General features: G+C 31.7%; 3 protein-coding genes across 4 annotated transcripts; 2 read left to right on the forward strand and 1 right to left on the reverse strand.

The window, feature by feature from the left end:
• Nucleotides 1–1,976: 1,976 nt before the first annotated feature.
• LOC125873562 (3-hydroxyisobutyryl-CoA hydrolase-like protein 5) lies at nt 1,977–5,720 on the forward strand. Its single transcript, XM_049554469.1, has 13 exons — nt 1,977–2,012; nt 2,141–2,227; nt 2,588–2,660; nt 2,766–2,825; nt 3,151–3,224; nt 3,378–3,461; nt 3,851–3,935; nt 4,113–4,198; nt 4,397–4,518; nt 4,843–4,903; nt 5,005–5,103; nt 5,413–5,514; nt 5,652–5,720. The coding sequence occupies exons 1-13, from the start codon at nt 1,980–1,982 to the stop codon at nt 5,718–5,720; spliced, it is 1,035 nt and encodes a 344-aa protein (XP_049410426.1). The 5' UTR covers nt 1,977–1,979.
• Nucleotides 5,721–8,074: 2,354 nt separating this feature from the next.
• On the forward strand, nt 8,075–11,395 carry LOC125874471 (uncharacterized). The gene is made up of 9 exons (XM_049555365.1): nt 8,075–8,324; nt 8,990–9,102; nt 9,345–9,517; nt 9,986–10,079; nt 10,310–10,418; nt 10,511–10,602; nt 10,718–10,803; nt 10,897–10,961; nt 11,048–11,395. Exons 1-9 carry the CDS (start codon nt 8,147–8,149, stop codon nt 11,155–11,157), a joined length of 1,020 nt encoding a protein of 339 aa, XP_049411322.1. The 5' UTR covers nt 8,075–8,146; the 3' UTR covers nt 11,158–11,395.
• Nucleotides 11,396–12,049: 654 nt separating this feature from the next.
• LOC125874440 (E3 ubiquitin-protein ligase MIEL1) lies at nt 12,050–16,602 on the reverse strand. Of its 2 annotated transcripts, XM_049555332.1 has the most exons (12): nt 16,349–16,602; nt 16,012–16,099; nt 15,840–15,896; nt 15,726–15,758; nt 15,558–15,635; nt 15,378–15,421; nt 15,251–15,291; nt 13,872–13,954; nt 13,695–13,786; nt 13,525–13,594; nt 12,850–12,891; nt 12,051–12,597 (listed from the first exon to the last, which is right to left on the reverse strand). In XM_049555332.1, the coding sequence occupies exons 1-12, from the start codon at nt 16,396–16,398 to the stop codon at nt 12,472–12,474; spliced, it is 804 nt and encodes a 267-aa protein (XP_049411289.1). In that variant the 5' UTR covers nt 16,399–16,602; the 3' UTR covers nt 12,051–12,471. The 2 variants fall into 2 exon arrangements, with proteins under 2 accessions (XP_049411290.1, XP_049411289.1); XM_049555333.1 differs by lacking the exon at nt 13,525–13,594 and having other exon boundaries at nt 12,050–12,597; nt 16,349–16,543.
• Nucleotides 16,603–18,514: the final 1,912 nt, after the last annotated feature.

The raw sequence follows: 18,514 nt of genomic DNA on the forward strand, positions 1-18,514 counted from the left end.
TCAAAAAATCTTGAACGAGTTTTTCATCAAGGCTTCCTTTTTTATATGAACTTTTGTTTGTAAATTTCTTTGCTAAAAGTCCATTTATATATTTTTGACTAACTCTTTCGTCAATTTTTTCTACTTTTTCTATTATGCTTGTAATTTTTCTTGGGATATTTTCTTTTAGAGATATTATTTATATCTCTATTAGCTTTAGTCTTAAAGCTATTTGTTTATGACTTTCTATTAAATCATTTAACAAATCTATAGCTTCTTTTAAGCTCATTCAGAGAAATAATAATCAGATGTATCAAGATATACTATTTCTTCACAATCATACATTGAGAATTAAAATTCTTTCTCTATATTTTTCATCAACGATGAGTTGTAAGATTATTTCTTTTAGATCTCTATTTTCATCTATATTTTAATTAATATTTTAAAATTATTTTAAAAAGTAAATATAAACAAAAATCGTAGAATTTTTGAATTTTCGAGTTTCGTTGTTTACAACTTCACAAAAGAACACGAGAATTAAATCCATTTTTTATTTTTATGAAGGAAACAAAAAAGAAGAAGAAACATATACAATACCGAAACAAATTTTAAAAAATCTAGAAGAATTATTAACAAAATGATCCAGGCTTTTACAATTAGAAATAATTTATCATAGATCTTAAAAAACTAATATAAGAATAAATTAATAAACAAATAAATCTTTATAGAAGCACTAAAGAAAACGATCTAGTCTCTGATATTTATTTATATATATAAAATAAAAATACACATGCCCTACTCGTGGAATATTATTAAAAAGTATTAAATAAAAATAACAACGGAGAAAATCCTTTCCCATGTTTTGTCAATCTCAACGCCATTTTTATAATTCTGCAAGGCTGTCACCAAATGACGATAAATAAAAATACAAGCAACTCATGAAGTTATAAAATCAGCTAAAAAAAATTGTAAAGTTATTGGGAGTGTTGTGACTTGTATGTATGGAAAAGTAACGACTAAATGAAATTCAGAAATTAGGTGAAAACATGATACTACCAAACATAAAATGTTATTTTTCATTGTTATGTAACAATGAATTTAATAATTCAATATAAATAATATATTTTTAATAATAACTAAAACAAATATTATATGTATAGTAATAATACAATAAGTAACAACGATTCAAACAAGGTATATAACTAGTAAAATCTTTATAGAAGTATATGATATTAAGGTTCATTTGATATGCTGAATAAGCATAGATAATCCTCGGAATTGTCTTATTTTTGTTTGATTACTAATCCTAAAATAAGTTATATTATATCATAATTAATAATTAGTATCGAAAGAAATTATTTTTGTCAAAGAATGAAATAATAGTACCTAAATTAGTCATCTCGACATAAAATAATGAAAATGACAAAAACACCCTTGAAGTTCTTCAAACCTTATTTCCATTAAATAGATGAAAGATATTTTTATAGACAAACGTAACTTCTTCAATGTATATTATTTTTAATATAACAAACCAAATAATTAATAAAGAAGTAATACAATGACAAGTAATCTATCATAACTTTGTTTGCTTTTGTCTACCATCCATATTTTTTTAAGCAAGTTAATTAAAAAAAATGAGAATGAAATATTTGGGAAGATTCACTTAGATATCTCCCATGAACCTATTTGTCAGGCTGTCACAAAGTGCGTCAACTTCCACGCCTATTACTTTGTACTAACACTTGATTAAAAAAAATAAAATAGACATTGATAATGGAGATCCTCATTGTTATTTTAAACTATATATTATGTCTTTTTTGCCCACTGAGTTTCATATATCTTGTGTCAATTTCAGAATCCTTTTCGTATCGTAATTTCTATCTATTTTTTATTTAAAAAAATATTTTTGCAAGAATATATATCATATAGTTTTGGATTTCGTTGGCAAAATTAAATTGCGAGAACGTACGTACGCAAGTGTTTATCTAATATTTGCGCGGATGGCTCAAGAAATAGTAAAGCCCGATAGAGAGGTAATTATCTAATGTTTCAATAAGAAATTAAGAATTAATTTCAATTATTCTTTCACTTGTTGTATTATTAATCCTATTTAGGAACTCTTAAGTACTTTCTGCAAATTTAATTTATTGTTAATCTTCAGGATGTTGTTATTGCTGAAGAAATTGGTCGTGTCGGAGTGATTACGATAAATCGGCCAAATCAATTAAATGTCATTTCAGGCAAAGTGGTATATATATGTTATATCATTGTCTTCCTTTCATTTGACTAATCATATACCGTTTAAGAATGAAAGGAAGACTGAGGTAGTACTGTTTTGATTACGATTATCTACTTTTGATTTGGTATGGATTTTTAAAAATTAAAAAAAAAAAGACTTTTGAATCTTAAATGTATCAAAATTATCTTTAATCTTGTGGTCAGAAACATTTTATGTAAAAAATTGTTATATATTAGAACCTGTCAAGATTAGAATCTCTAACTCATATGCTTTAAATTCCGACTTTGATCGTCAAACATGCCATGCATCTCATCTTATATTATATACGTAATTGTTTAAATGAATACTATTTTTCTTGTGTGAATTTAGGCATTATTGCTGGGAGAGAAGCTCGAGAAATTAGAGAAAGATGATGGTACAAAGCTTGTCATCATCAAGGCATGTATATTACTAATAATGAAGCAAATGCTAGCTCAACATATATAATTATATATACATATTTGATCAAGATATGGAGTTAATTTTTGTGATGTAATTAAATAGGGAGCAGGAAGAGCTTTTTCTGCTGGCGGGGACTTGAAAATGTTCTATGATGGTCGAAAAACAAGTAAGCAGACCCTTTTTGAATTTTAAGGTTCAAATAAGTATGTATTTCTTGATCGTAACTTTTTCATATATATTTTTAAAATATTTTAAATTATCAATTGTTATGACTTATAGTACTTTTTATAAAGTTTTTAAGGAAACTTAAAAATTTTATGCCTGAATTCACTATCAAAATTGAACTGTTTGACTCTTGAAATTTGAACGATATCACATACATTAAGATAGAGAAAGTAATTATTTGTAACAAGGAAGCTATTAATTTAGTTATTCATTTTTTAAGACTATTGAATTATTACAAACATTGAATAATTATATATATTTCTCAGGGGATTCGTGCCTTGAAGCTACTTATCGGATGTATTGGCTTTGCTACCACATTCATACATATAAGAAACCTTTGGTACGTTCTATTTTCTCATGCTATTCTTTAAAATAATATCCGTTTTAATTTATGTGGCGATATTTGAACAATTTTTTTTATATTCACCCAATTTCGTTTTAAATTACAGTAATTTTTTCTATTTAATTAATCATAGCGATGACCGATTTGTAGGTTGCTCTTGTTCATGGAATGTCAATGGGCGGAGGTGCATCTTTGATGACTCCAATGAGATTTTCAGCTGTCACTGAAAATACTGTGAGTATAATTAGGGGCGTAGCTATGTTACAGTCAGCTTGTCTGATAGACACCTTTATCGAAAAATGATATTGTAATTCGTATGCATAAGTAAAATGATATATAAAGTGATTAAATAACATATTCTGGACACCCTTGATAGAATAAGGTGTTGTAGCCCAGTAATTTTAGACGCATTGAAAGAGTCAGTGCTTAGGGTGCTCACGTGTTTGAATCTCACTAGCAACAATTTTTATTTTTTTCACTTTTTGTGGACACCCTCTGTGAAATTTCTGGCTTCGATCCGCTATTGAGTATAATATATATACATCTCCAACATATGTGTAATTCTAATTAATATTTTGATTTTCGAATCTAACTTAATTTTGTGTAAAATATCATATTGGTAGGTATTTTCCACTCCAGAAACACTTATAGGGTTCCATCCAGATTGTGGTTTCTCATACATGCTTTCTCAACTTCCTGGTCGATTAGGTAATTAAATACTTTAACTTTAAAACGTACTATTTAATTTATCAATGACATTTTCTTACAATATATATACAAAACATATAAATGTCATGACATACTAAGACTTTTTTTCTCTGTTTTTAAATTTTTTGTCCAGTCAAACACTAAACAACCTATATAAATGTTGTTTTGTATATATAGGAGAATACTTAGGATTAACAGGAGCAAGGCTAAAGGGTAAAGAGGTGGTTGCTGCAGGACTTGCCACACATATTGTCCCTTCTCAGGTTACAACTACTCCAACACTCTATTTTTTTTTTTAACTTTTGACTCACAAGTAATATTCATAAATGACAAAACTATACTAATATGATTTTATATCCAAGCTCGTATATTAACGCAACATAAATAAATAAATAAATATATATATATATATATATATATATTCTCTAATAAATTATATTCACCTTTTTTTTTATTTACAGAAATTGGTTGAGCTAGAGAAGCGTTTATTAAGCTTAAACAGTGGTGATGAGAATGCTATTGAATCTGTTATCAAGGAATTCTCGACAGATTTTGAGATACAAGAAAATAGCATCTTGAATAAGTAATATATATATTCTATGTCTTAAATAATTAATGCAATTTGTAGTCTATAATTTATATAGATAGATATCTTAATTTAGACACTTCAACTTTGACGATGTAGATCTAGACACTTCAACTTATCTCTACTCATGTGTCAGTTGAACACTTCAACTTACAAAATGATCATCTAGGCAAAACATAAAAAGTGGGGATGAGTTGGGATGTCTAAATGTACATTCATAAAATTGAAGTATTAATTACTTGTCAATTACGATTAAGTTTAAGTGTCTATCTATGTATTATGCCTTTTCTTCGATGTTATCATTACTTCAATGCAATGCAGGATGTCCATAATCAACGAATGTTTTTCCAAGGATACTGTCGAGGAGATATTGATGTCATTTGTAAGATCATCATTAATTATTTTTTGGTGGTGTAATAGCATAATTAATTCAACCATCATGCATTACCATAAATTATAACTTTTTATTATTATTATTTTCAGGAAGCTGAGGCACATAAATTAGGAAATGGTTGGATTCAACCAGTGCTTAAACACCTAAAGAAATTATCCCCAACGGGATTAAAAATAACACTAAGATCGGTAATTATATTTAAGATCTTGTAATTTCTACACGCCCTATATCAGAAGATACAATAATTATGTGTTTTCTAAGTGGAACTATACAGTAATTTCACTTATAATTGTTGAAATTTACTTATAATGTCACAAAAATATTTTTGTCGCATTAAAGTAATGGACTATATATATCTTATGTTTAAATACTATAACACTAGTGGACTATAACTTATGTTTTAGTACTATAACAACATATTTTTATACATTAAAATTACAGTGTCAAGATAAATAAAATGTTTAAATTGTACACTAATGTTTAAAATTATTATGTAGATTCGAGAAGGAAGGAAACAAACATTATCTGATTGTTTGAAGAAAGAATTCAGAATCTCGAATAACATATTAAGGAGAACAATATCTAATGATTTTTATGAGGTATATACGCAGGTCTTCAACTTTAGTTTCAAATATATAGAAATTATTTTAATTTTGATTGCAAATATTTAACTTTGAAAAACACTTTGGTACTTTTGAGTTAAAGCTGATTCTATTTTTTTTTGTTAATTATAAAGGGCATAAGGGCTATTGTCATTAGCAAGGATAACTCTCCCAAGGTATTATCCTTTTCTTTCCATGTGTAATAATTTGTACTCTTTCACAGTTTTAATATATATGTATGATAGTAACAATTACGTCTCAATCTCAAATGTTAAAATTCGTTATATGAATTATATTGAATTCTCGATCCAAATCCAGTGGTGGCCTACAACTCTAGACGAGGTGAAGGATGAGCAACTCAACTTGATTTTCAAAAATTTCGAACAACATTTGGAGCTCCAGATTTCAGAAAACAACGAGCACAGGTTCAGATCGATTAATTTTTAATTTTTCATATATGATTTCTTCTTTATATATTTATATTATAAGTATAAAATCGTCTATACCTAAGTAACAATGTTGAGTAACTTTAATTTTGCATCTCAACTTATCAACAGGTGGAAAGGAAAATATGATAATTCACCTTATTATTATCATATTAATCAAGCTATGAAGATTCAAAAAGTGTTGCCATCAACAGCTCCTGGAATTGGTCTTATACAATCTGCCTTGTGATATAACTAGCAAAAGTTGCATCATTGAAACATAAATTATCAGCTAAAATTAACCAAGAGATCCATCTTTTGAAATTGATATACATATTGTCGCTAAAAGTTGTTTTTATTTATTGTAGTGTGGTTGTATTGGAAATCAATATAACAATTTTGAGAGGGAATATGTCAAGATGGGTGAAAGAGTGTGTACCACAAGTGTCGAATAACTTTGTCTATTTTCATGTATATATGTTGAGAATATAATTAAATAATAAAAGTGTTCTCTCTGACAGTTTAAGCTTTTAGATGAGATGATCGTACTCTTCAACCTGATAAATCTGAGTTGTTTCCATTCTTTTTCTTCAACATTTAGACCCCAATTTGAAAAAAAAAATTCAAGAGTATGGAAAAGTGTTGGATATTTCATCAAAACCATAAAAGCAGTACTCCTATATCCTTAAAGGAAAATGACATTTTTAATTCAACATTCAAATGAAATAGAGTTTGATCAATATATTCAAAAAACTTTTTCTAGATAAGACAGAGAAATACACGTAAACCTATATGAAATTGTCAGCTATACACTTACACTAGGAGAAATATTAATACCCCTCTAAATTTACTTTTTCATAAACTTATTTTTACATATTATTTATCCCTTCCTTGAATTTATTTAATTTTTTTTTGTATTTTTTCATTTTTAATATCCCTTCAAAATATTTATGTTCCGTTAATGTCACTTTTTTTATATATATAAATTAAATGAGTCTTTTTTACCCATTTAACTACCCACTTTTAAATGGGTAATATGAGTTTGATTCATTTTTTATCCATTTTAAATGAGTTGGGCATCCAACTCCAACTCATTTAAGATGGGTAATTTGAATGGGTACAAATTACCCATTTTGCCATCCATATATATATAATCTTGTGTTGTTCTACTAATTCTTACTGCTTTCTCTTCGAGAGAGAAACACATCATAAAATTAAGATAAAAGGATTTCTGAGCAGGAATTTTGACTCTTTTCCATTTTTTAGAAGAGGAACTTTCGCATAGCCACTCAAAAGTCTAATTATGCTCTATAGATATAGTTTGCTAATTACGATTTGTAGCTACATGTTATAGGGAGGAGAGTGGCGAGCGAGACTGGGAGAGGGAGGAGAGTGGCGAGCGAGACTAGGAGAGGGAGGAGAGAGGCGACCAAGAGAGGCCAGAGAGTGGGAGAGAAGTGAATTGTATATATATGTATATCGGTTAGATAATTGTATATTATACATATGTATTTGTATATTCTAGTGAGCGAGATTAGGAGAGGGTGGAGAGAGGCGAGCGAGATAGGGCAATAATTTGTAAAATTTGCATCTCGTTTGTATAATTCGCAGGTATGTTTGTATAATTGAGTAATAAAAAGTCTGGAATTATACAAATATGATAAAACTCGAAATAACAAATTGATACAAACATAAACATATGAACTTTAAACAATTTATACAAAATATATTATACAAATTACATTATATAAATTATAGTATACAAAATACGAAAACTACACGTTTATACAAATTTTATAAAGTTATACACAAAAAGATTGAATGTATATGATGACAAACTGAAAAACCAAAGGAAATCATCGTCATATACAAATACAAATCAAACAAGGAATTGTTAGTTGTGAATTATACAAATGTGGCGAATTATACAAACATGACTAGTTTTACAAATTCGAAGTCAGCCCACGTCATTAATGGTTAATGTTGATCGCGAGTGATAATTATAGCAAATTATAGCTATGATGAATAATTATGTAGTGTGAGTTTGGTTAATCGCGTAATTTTCCCGATTTAGAATGAGGTGGAAGTGTAACCTTCCAAATGGGAAAATGGGTAGCGTGGCCCAAGTGAAAGAGTGGAGGCCCAGTAAAAGAAGTTGATTTTTGCTGTGAACAGCAATATCGTCTCCTCTCGATTATCCATCCATGGGCACCATTACATTTACTACTACTGCTTTTGCTACCAGAATTGGCTGCCATCTTCAAACCTCCAACTTCAACCTCACTTTCTTCCCTTCCAACCTCTCAACCTCCGCTCTCCTGAAGCATTCATCACCTACAATGTCCGCCAATTCTCTCCAAGTCAACGCTTCCTCCGCCATTGGTACTCGAATTGCAGATGATACGAATTACGATTTGTAACTACTAATTCGATGATCAACAATTGCTTTTAGTACTGAAAAAAACTAGCTGTTGCTTCTACTTTTTTTCTTTATGCAATTGAGTTTCATTTGCACAACTACTTGCTGATGAGTGATGTCACTGAGTGCTATTTCGATGTATTTGATACCATTAGATTACTAAATTCTGAGGATATTCGATTAATTTCTTAGCAATCTGATTGTACGAATTGCGACAGTGCCTCCAGCGATCATAACCGCAGTGCGTCAACCAGATATTTACAGGCTGTTATCCTCGCTAATTAGATCAAATCTTATGGAATGACTTAGTTTTGTTAAAAGGAATTAATGTGATTGTGGCAAAATAAAGTTGTCTCCCACTTAGGATAGACTACATCACATCCCTTGGCTCCGGCCCTTTACCGAACCTGTGTGATGACGGGATGTTTTGTGCACCAGGCTGCTTTTATATTTTGGGCAAAATAAGTTGTTGGCAATGTTAAGTATACAATTGAATTCAAATGCTGATGACTTTATGTTTAGGAAAAATGTTTCATGTTTTACTCTTAAGTCCTAAGATATATGCATCTCTTTCTGAAATTGTCTTCTCTAGTTTGATTGATGTTGTCTGATTTATTGGTTATTGAAGATGTTCCAAGTGAAGAATTGGGGGCTTCATCTAGGGGTAACATTGGAGCGAACGACCTGCTGATTGTTGGACCTGGTGTGCTTGGTCGTTTAGTGGCTGAAAAATGGAGAGAGGTATTGTTCTTTTAAAAGAAAGAACATAAGTTTTATGTGTGTGTACACCAGTTCAAAAATAGCATGATCATAGCCAACCATTTCTTGTTTGTTAAGTTGGGTTTGTGTTGGAAGCATATATTGTATGTAGAGCATGAGATTCTTGCCTTGTAATTGTAACGAACCAGTGGATTTCTGTGCTGCTTATGGAATGTGCTTTTTGAAATTAGATGCTAAGAGTTGTGGATCCTTTAATGTGGCAGGAATACCCAGGCTGTCAGATATATGGGCAGACAGTGACGACCAATCACCATGATGAACTCATTAAATTGGGAATTAATCCATCTTCCAAACAAACCAAGCTGACTTACAAGTTCCCTTATGTTATATTCTGTGCTCCTCCATCTCAGACTGAAGACTACGCTGGTGACATTAGGTAAGGTTAATAACTGGTTAACTCCCTATCTATAATGGCATTATTTGATATCAAGTTTCATTTTTTCTGGGGTGTATTAATCATGCTGATATCAAAATCTTTCTTGTAAAAAACAATAACAAGGTGGATAGTTTCTGTAGATGTTTCATGATGAATAGCAGAAACTGTGTTTCTGGCTTTTTGTTAAAAGGGAAATTTTATTTGGTGAACTATATATACCAACTAGTTGGTATTAAGTTGTGTTACATGTCATAAGGTTTAGGGATAAAACCGCTTTTATTTATGGAATAATAAATACCATCTCTTTTCTAATAGATATCTTCATTAGTATGAGTTACTCAACCTTTTTGCTTTTCGTCTTCTGACTTGCTTAGGTGATGTTGACCAAATTGATCATGTAATGTGGTTTAATGTAAAGGCTCAATGCTACCAGTAATTAAGTTCTCTTTTTGCATGTGAAATGAGCAGGGAGGCTGCATTAAATTGGAATGGTGAAGGTTCCTTCCTATTTACTTCAAGCTCTGCACCATATGACTGCTTTGACAATGGAGCAATAAACGAGGTGTTAAATCTTATAAAACATTATTCAAGTAACAGTTTCTTGTTCTGATTGATTAACTCAAGGTGGGATGTTATGTATTAAACATTAAGATATAGTGTTTTAAATTGCCTTTTTAGAGGAGCTAATGCATTTTAATTTATGAAGTTTATAACTTAAAAAAGAATGTGTCATGTGTTATTCCAGCGGTATTCCTTTTTTTGGCTTAACATATTTTCTATGTCAATGTATAGGATGGCCCCGTAGTACCAATTGGGAGGAGTGCTAGAACCGATGTACTTCTCAAGGCAGAGAAAGTAGTGCTGGACTTTGATGGCTGTGTAGTTAGATTGGCTGGCCTTTATATATCCTTCGTTACGTGCTTCAGTTGGCATATGTCCTGTCTGTGGAGCTTTTAGATCTTTATTGTTTATGTGCCTACCTTAACCATTAACACAAAGCAGATAGAGGTGCACATATATACTGGTTACATAAAGGGAGCTGTGATATTCGCCCCGACCACATCCTCAATCTTATTCATTATGAGGTGACTATGCATTTATCTTTTACATCATGTTCAGTCCGGAGGTTGCCCTTTTGTTGTGCTTTCATGCTTGTATAATTACACCAATATTGATGTTTTGGCCTGTCTTTTCCAACAGGATGCAGCTTCATTGTCAGTTACCATCTTGAAGAAGAGACTTCGTGGTCGGATCTTTTTGGGCTGTGACAACCACCCTGTATCCAGGTCATTCCATTTAAATACTCTCCGTGTTTCGGTCAAGTAATTAAGATATTGTGAATTTCTGACCTATGTTGTATTACCTAGTGCTTATTGCAGGCAGGAAGTGATGGACTTAGTCGAGAAAAGTGGAAAGTTTGATAAGAAGTTTGAGGGTTTCACAGGTAACTGATTCTATCCTTTGGCTTTATAATTACTCTTATTTGCCTAAAGAGTCATGCGTGAAACGGTTATGTATAATTTCTCTCAGGAACTAGTGATCCTTTAGGGAAGAAGTTAAACAACTCAAAGACTCGTGCTGAACTAGGATGGGAGCCCAAATATCCAAGCTTTGCTCAGTTCCTTGGAGTTTCAGAATAATTGCTGCTACATCTATAACCTCTTCGAATAATTGAAGTAATTAGGTCCATTTTCACATTTACTTTTTGATGCAAGCATGCATTATGCTGCTTTCATATTCATACTAAAACTACAGGATCCTTTTTTGTGTGTATTTAGCTACAATCTGTGACTAGTATATATAGCACATTATGGGATTGGTATCTATGTACAGCCTCTACTGCAATTTTTCATTCCAATAGCTCGAATTCAAAACCTCTAATTAATAATGAAGGATCCTATTTATCTCAGCATAACCCGTGGTAGTAATTGGATCCATTATTACTCATAGTTGAATTAGGATGGAGGATCCTGAAAAAAAAAAAAAAAAAAAAATTAGGATGGAGGATCCTATTCATCTCACCATAAGTCATGGTAGTAAATGGATCCATTGATACTCATAGTTGCGTGATCCTTGTAAATTTTACGTACATTAGAGGAAAGGAATTAGTATTGCGCTTCTCTCCCCTGTTTCATTGATCATATAAAAATAGTGGTCTTGGTGGTGAACAAACCAACTGTAACAAATACCATATTCATCACATTACAACCATTTGCAATTTGCAAATAACATATAAAATTTCATTTGAAACCTTTTGATGTACATTTAAAATGATACTCAAAAACGTTAGCATGATAGGGATAAAAATTTACAAGCACATGGTACTTACACCGAATCAATAAATACATGTTACCTGTTTGCATATGCATATTTCTCATTTATTCATGGTTAATTAACATTTCATTTTCACTTCATTAAATCACTTAACCATTGTAATTTTATATAATTTGGGAGTGTAAACTTAGCACAGTGTGAATTTTATCATCTTGTCAGCAAACATCAGCTATAAGACAATGCAAGATCTTTAGAGGGCCAGAAGCATGTGTACAACCAAAAAGCTCCTTTATATAGTACATATTCACAGTGATTATAAATCTTGTGCATGTTACAGTAAGCCCTTTCGGGGTTCGAAATGGTTACATGAATTGTAATACCTTCATCCACTTGGCAATCTTAACACAATAGCTCTACAATGTACTTCGTTCTGATACAATAATTATGCATTCTATATGGTATCAGATCAGTTGGATTTTCTACTCCACATCATTGAAGAAAGAATAATATGATAAATGCATCCGCTATGCAAGTTGAGTTGTGTTGCAAAGGCGGCAAATCATGCAGAAAGGATTGAAAAGAATCACATTTGGTGAAGATCACACCATAAAGCATTCTCTTGTTACCTGCCCACCAGGTTCCAGCATGCAACAATCAGTTTTTTTCCAGTAAAAAAATTGTTATTGAGGAAGAACTGGAGATGCAATCATGCGGGTGTTGTATGATTCACAGTGTCGGCATTTCTGCCCGATAATGTGGAAGGATACTTCGGTTGTATCATTACAGTCATTACATAGAATCCAAACCTGCAGATTGATCAAGTTAGATGGGTTAAGCATAGTTAATGTAAGAAGCAAAGATGTGCCAAGGATGACTAAGATTGAAACGTAAGGTGGTTGGTTCAGTATGGACTTCAATTATTTCTAAAATAAATATAAGAATCAGTCAAAATTCTGCATTTATCATATCTTCATTTAAGCTAAAAAGTAGGTACTGTAGAGCAGAACCTTAAACAGTTCGGCGCCAAAAATATGGGATTAAGAAAAAAAGCATGATACCTTCTTGTCTCTGAGATCTTCAGGCATGACTGTCTCTTCAATCTGGAAAAGAAGATTTTGAAGTTCAGGCAGAATATGAGTTCAACTGAGTGTACACGATTCTTGAAAACAAGTTAAAAATAAAATTTAAGCAAAAGCTTAGTTAATTTATAAGTTTTCAATTCGCAGAATCCTCATTTTAGAGTGAAACTGCAATCTAACGGAAACAGCATGTCTAGCCTGAAATGAAAATGTTTCAGCTCAGTTCACAAAGTAAACAAGGTCATTGACGTGAAGGAGTGCCCCGCAAGAACAACTAATGTAGAAAGAACATAAATAATTTCAGAAGTAGCAGAACAATTGAGTATGAAGAGAATTTTGAAATATGTGTAGGAAAAGTAATCAACCTTCCCTAAGCTTTAAGTATGCAGAGAATTTCTACAATAATACTGCATCCTCAAAAAATTGGACCCAGACCAACCTCGTACAGTTAAAACTGCAAAACTAATGTTCTACGTACTATATAAGTTTGATCCCTTCAAAAACAACAGCAATTAATTTAGCATGCTTAAGAGGTAATCAACCTTGCACAAGTTTGTTAAGCATGGAAATCTTTTACATGATAATATGCATCCTCTGGAAATTGGACTCCACCAACCTCCTAGAGTTTTATTTGCACCAGTTCAAAAAACCTACCTCCTCATCCATTCTTCTCCAAACTCTCGACATATCTATGATTGATTTGGAACATATGGGACAGCAGCATCTGAGTTCCAGATAGAATGATACTCAGATAACATAATTTTTACCTTTTTATGTAGTAAGAACCAAACAAACAGCATAAATAGATAAGATTAAGTGATTACTTGTCACGCTTTATCATCTCGTGGTAGCACTCAGTGTGCATTGTGTGCCCACATTTCATTACTGTTGTGTCTTTAAGAGAATCAAAGAGATACTGCATTTCAAAAATTATCGCAGCATGAATTAAAATAATTGGTGGCAGGATCCACAGCAAAGGTATAACAGTTCATATACAATACCTCATAACAAATGGGACAATGATGCCGCATGGAGTTCTCCACACACGAGTGGTTATTACGTAAATTAACTGAATAGCAAGAGCCTACAGAATGAACAAGATAAGGTGAAGAAGCTACAACATTTTTGGCAATGAAATGATAGAGATAGAAGATGTCACAACATAATATGAATGTCTACTGTTGAGAGAATGGATATCAAAAAGAGAAGGAAGAAAGTAAGAGATTCAGTTTATTTGGAAAATTTCCTATCTTAGCAAGCAGTATGTCTGTCAACAGGTCAATAGGGACAGTCTGGTCTGGGACGAACCAACAGGAACGGGGACAGTGGGTTCGGGGTAGGGGCAGTCAGATGCTGGATAAGGAGGTCAGGCTGGGGGCGGGTTTTTGGGCTTTAGTGAGACCAGCCCACCCTACGACCCCTTAAGTGGGCCTGACTTTTTCTTTTTTACTTCAAATTTAACTCTAAATGTTAAATACAAAAGAGATTAGAATTATTTTTTAAAAAAAAACTCACATTCTTAAGCTTTAAATTTGTTCAAGTATAACTTCGAACTACTATATATTTTTAATTGTGCAAATTGCTAGTATGTTTAAAAAAAAATTAAAAAATCTAGTTAGGGGTGAGAACTGGTCCAGCCAGCCCCTCCCACACCCGTAACCCTTCCTCCTAAGCCCGACCCCTTTGGTCTTAACTCTTAAGTGGTCCAGTCTGGTTTGGGCTTAAGTGGACCAGCCTGGCCCATTTGGCAGCTATAAGCAAGAGAAAAAAACTTGAAAAGCTGTCAACTGTTCTGCCTGCATTGGCCAACCAAAACTCTAGGAAATACTTAGACAGAACTCCAATATTCCACACTTCGAAAGGGAGAAAAAGACAACAACAAAAAAAGAGTACATCTATATAAGACCGATGAACCATGCATGTACAATGTGTTCACAACTAGTATAGAATGTGTAAATAAAATCTTCGTATTGACTGTGATAATTTACAAGTACGTAAACAATGAAAGCAAAGACAAAGTACCATGCTTGTAATATACAAACACATTCTGTAATTAAGAAACAGGATTGAAGCATCCATATCTGGTATGTCTTTAAGACTACGATCTAACCAAAGGAGAACTTATCTATATACTGCCCAATTGATGTTAGTAAATAGTAATTCTTTCTTCGGTCCCATAGAAGACAAGTCGACAACAGGAACAAAATAGAAGAATATTTTAAGGACGAGAGATCCAATAGAGTCCTACAGTACAGAATCACCAATGCATTCACAGTTTAGCAAATAAAGAAAAATCAAAGTAACATATAACAAACTTAAGAAAAAAGAGAGCAGTTTCCATGGAGTCTCAAATATAATAATAGGAAATTGTAATGCGCACCACACTTCTTGCAGTGAAAAAAGTTCTGACGGCCACCGACTCTACACAAAAGAAAATATTCTAATTAGCAGACTTCAGAAGCACCAAAGTATTCTCGATAAGCCACCAATGCAACGTGTATACTAACCTGCAGATTCCACAATCATCACAATGAAACTGCTCTTTGTCTGTCTGTAACAGTGGAGTTATAAAAATAAATACATTGATATAAGTAGTCGATAAAATCCTAAAGAACAAAGGACATTGAGTTTATACGAGGCTAGGGGCAATGAATGAATCTCATTCAGCAGAAGCATAGGATAATTACATCATCGTCATAGAATTTGCACACTTCACAAAAGTATTCTCCCATATTTACACCACAATTTGTACAAACATGAGCAACCTAAATTGAAATAAAGAAAGACATTAGAGACTCGATTCCATCTATCACCAACCAAGAAAAAAAATCAAATTCAAATAAAGGGACACTTACCGGCTGTTCTGTATCACAAACTGAGCAAATGACCTGATATACCAAAACAACACACACTTCATGTAAGAACTTCTAAACCATAACACCGAAGAATAATAATCCCCAAAACAGTACCTGCTTTACATCATGTCGAACCAGTTCATGCCGATCATATATATTGCGCAACAAGCTCTAATCAAACAAACACAGCAAAACAAAACACAACAAATCGTCATCAGATTGATAATACAGCAATTAACAGTGAGTAACTTCAAGATCATGAAAGGGAATTCTCTAACAAAGTTACCGTTGCTTCATTGTGACAATGACGACAATCAAAGACCTCATTACAGCAAGGCGCCCTAATCCTGCATCTTCTCCTATAGTGCTCACATCTATCACATATCCACAAATCAATTAATTAAAATCCCAATCAGACACTAACAAAGTTTCAATCTTGAAGCTTATACAGATAAGCCCACATAACAAAACATAAAATCAAAGTTAACCCACCAGCTAAAAAAGGGCATTTCATCATTTAGTTCACTAATCAAACAGTTAAGATGCACATTATCCTAAATCTGAAGGTTAACATATATAATACACATAAAAAAAATGCATAAATATACGTTATTTTTCCATACCCATAACCCATTTTGCCAAAATAAAGGCGTTCATTGCAGGAGCCTTCCATATTTTTGCAGGGAAACAAAGTACACCCACCACCCCCGGTACCAAGATAGCCGAAGGAGGAGGGCTGAGGAGACAAAGGGGAATGGGCTGAAAACCCAAAATTCAATCAAAGTGAATATGACATTTCGTTATAGCAAGGGACAAACGATCTTTATATGTAGCCATACCCCATTAAGATATTGCAACAATAATAGTGGTTAATACTATACCATATATGGAAATAATTAAGGAAATATTCATTCCGTCTCAAATTATCTATTTTGATTTTTATAAATAGTTATTTTAAATTATTTACTATTAAAGATGATACAATATTTTTAAAACTAATTACGTCTAAGGAAACATTTATTGCATTAAGAACTCTTCATAATTTTATGGTGCATTTCGAAAAGACAATATCAAAACTTTTAGATACAATAAGAAAAGTAAGAGATGAATTTCAATTAGATTTAAATTTTAACCAAAAAACGAAACACAATAGAATTATATTTCACTAAATTGTCTTAAATATAAATTTGTACTTTTAAAGAATGATTAATTTATAATATTTATGGGATCATACGTTTTATGTAGGGGTCTTCTGAAAATATATTATCTTACTATCCTGTTGAAATGAATAATTTTTTCCATCGACCCAAGTTAAAATCGAAGGAAAATATTATGTCAGAGGTTATTAACTAATTGAGTATTAATTTAGTGAGATTTTATTGAAATAACAAGTAAAAGTAAAATTTATTTTCTAAATATTGAACAAGTAAAATGTGGACGGAAAAATAATATTTGAAGGTATAAGTAAGGGTGGGGTGTGGAGAGGGAGAGAGGATAAGATCTAGTTAGATGCGTGGGGCATGGGAGAGAAAAAGGATAAGCACCGTTATAACGGTGTTATGGGGCTTCTATTGGGCATTTGACCTTCAAGTTAGTTGGTTGACAGTTGACATTACGTAACTTTAAAAAAATGATTTAACTTGTTATTATAAAATGAAGTGAGATTACGTGTAATTTAATCAAGTAATAAAAAATATACAACCAAAACGCATAATTTTGTATGAGCTCTGAATGCGACTAAATATTTTTCTTAGATGGTTCATCTATATTGCTAATGATTTATTTTTATTTTTTCTTTTTTGGGAGAGAGATGGTATGTATTGGGATTCGACTAAATTTAAATTTATGTCAAAAAATCTCACAGGGAAATGCGTCGCTGCCTAACAAAGTCTATTTTGTATTTATGGAATTCAAACCTGAAACCATTAATTGAGAATGAACAAGTATTTACTATTCCACCACGATCCTTGGTGATCGTTCTTGTAGGTTGATCCACATTCAGAATACGATCCGTCTTTGTTAAAACCCCTTTAGCTCCTCCATTGGACAGGTGCGGAAAATGATGGATAAACTTCCGTAACACTGATTTAGAAATTTTATTTAATATATTTTTATTAAGAAAAAAACTTATAATATTTTCTTTAAGAGACAAATTTACAGAATTTTGAATTTTATGTAGTTAAATGTTGGAAAAACAAATAATTAAGGGGGTAGATTGGAGCAGAGGCATGACTAATACGGAGTAAATTGCGCTGAGAAGTTTCAGTTATGATTCCTATAAACATGTGAGTTCTTGTCAACTTATTTATTACTAGTACAGATTAGTGTGTGCTAGATGGTGTCAATTTATATTACTCGAAGCAGCATAAATATTTAAATTATATTCCCTACTAGTACTTGATTAAAAAAATAACAATGAAACACAAACTCTGTGATGGAAGAAATGCACTTCTAGTCACTCATTATTGGTAAGTTTTCATTTCAACTATCATATAAACTAACTAAGCTCTATGTGTATTAGTAATACTGTATTTTTAGAATCTTTACTATTCATTTAATTAGTCCCTTTCTTGAGAAATATGTTACTATATAAAGGTCATTTTAAGAATCATATTATCCTCAAAATAAGAAGTAAAACAACCATATGGTGTAAAACATGAATAGTTACGGTACGAAATGTTAATTCTTACTAAATAATGATAGCATACTACTATTTTAAATGTTTATTGTAAACTAACACTTTACATCATATAAGGATAATTCTTGCCAAATTATACATGGCACAGTTT

The sequence above is a fragment of the Solanum stenotomum genome, chromosome 8, assembly GCF_019186545.1.
Source record: "Solanum stenotomum isolate F172 chromosome 8, ASM1918654v1, whole genome shotgun sequence".
NCBI lineage: Eukaryota > Viridiplantae > Streptophyta > Magnoliopsida > Solanales > Solanaceae > Solanum > Solanum stenotomum.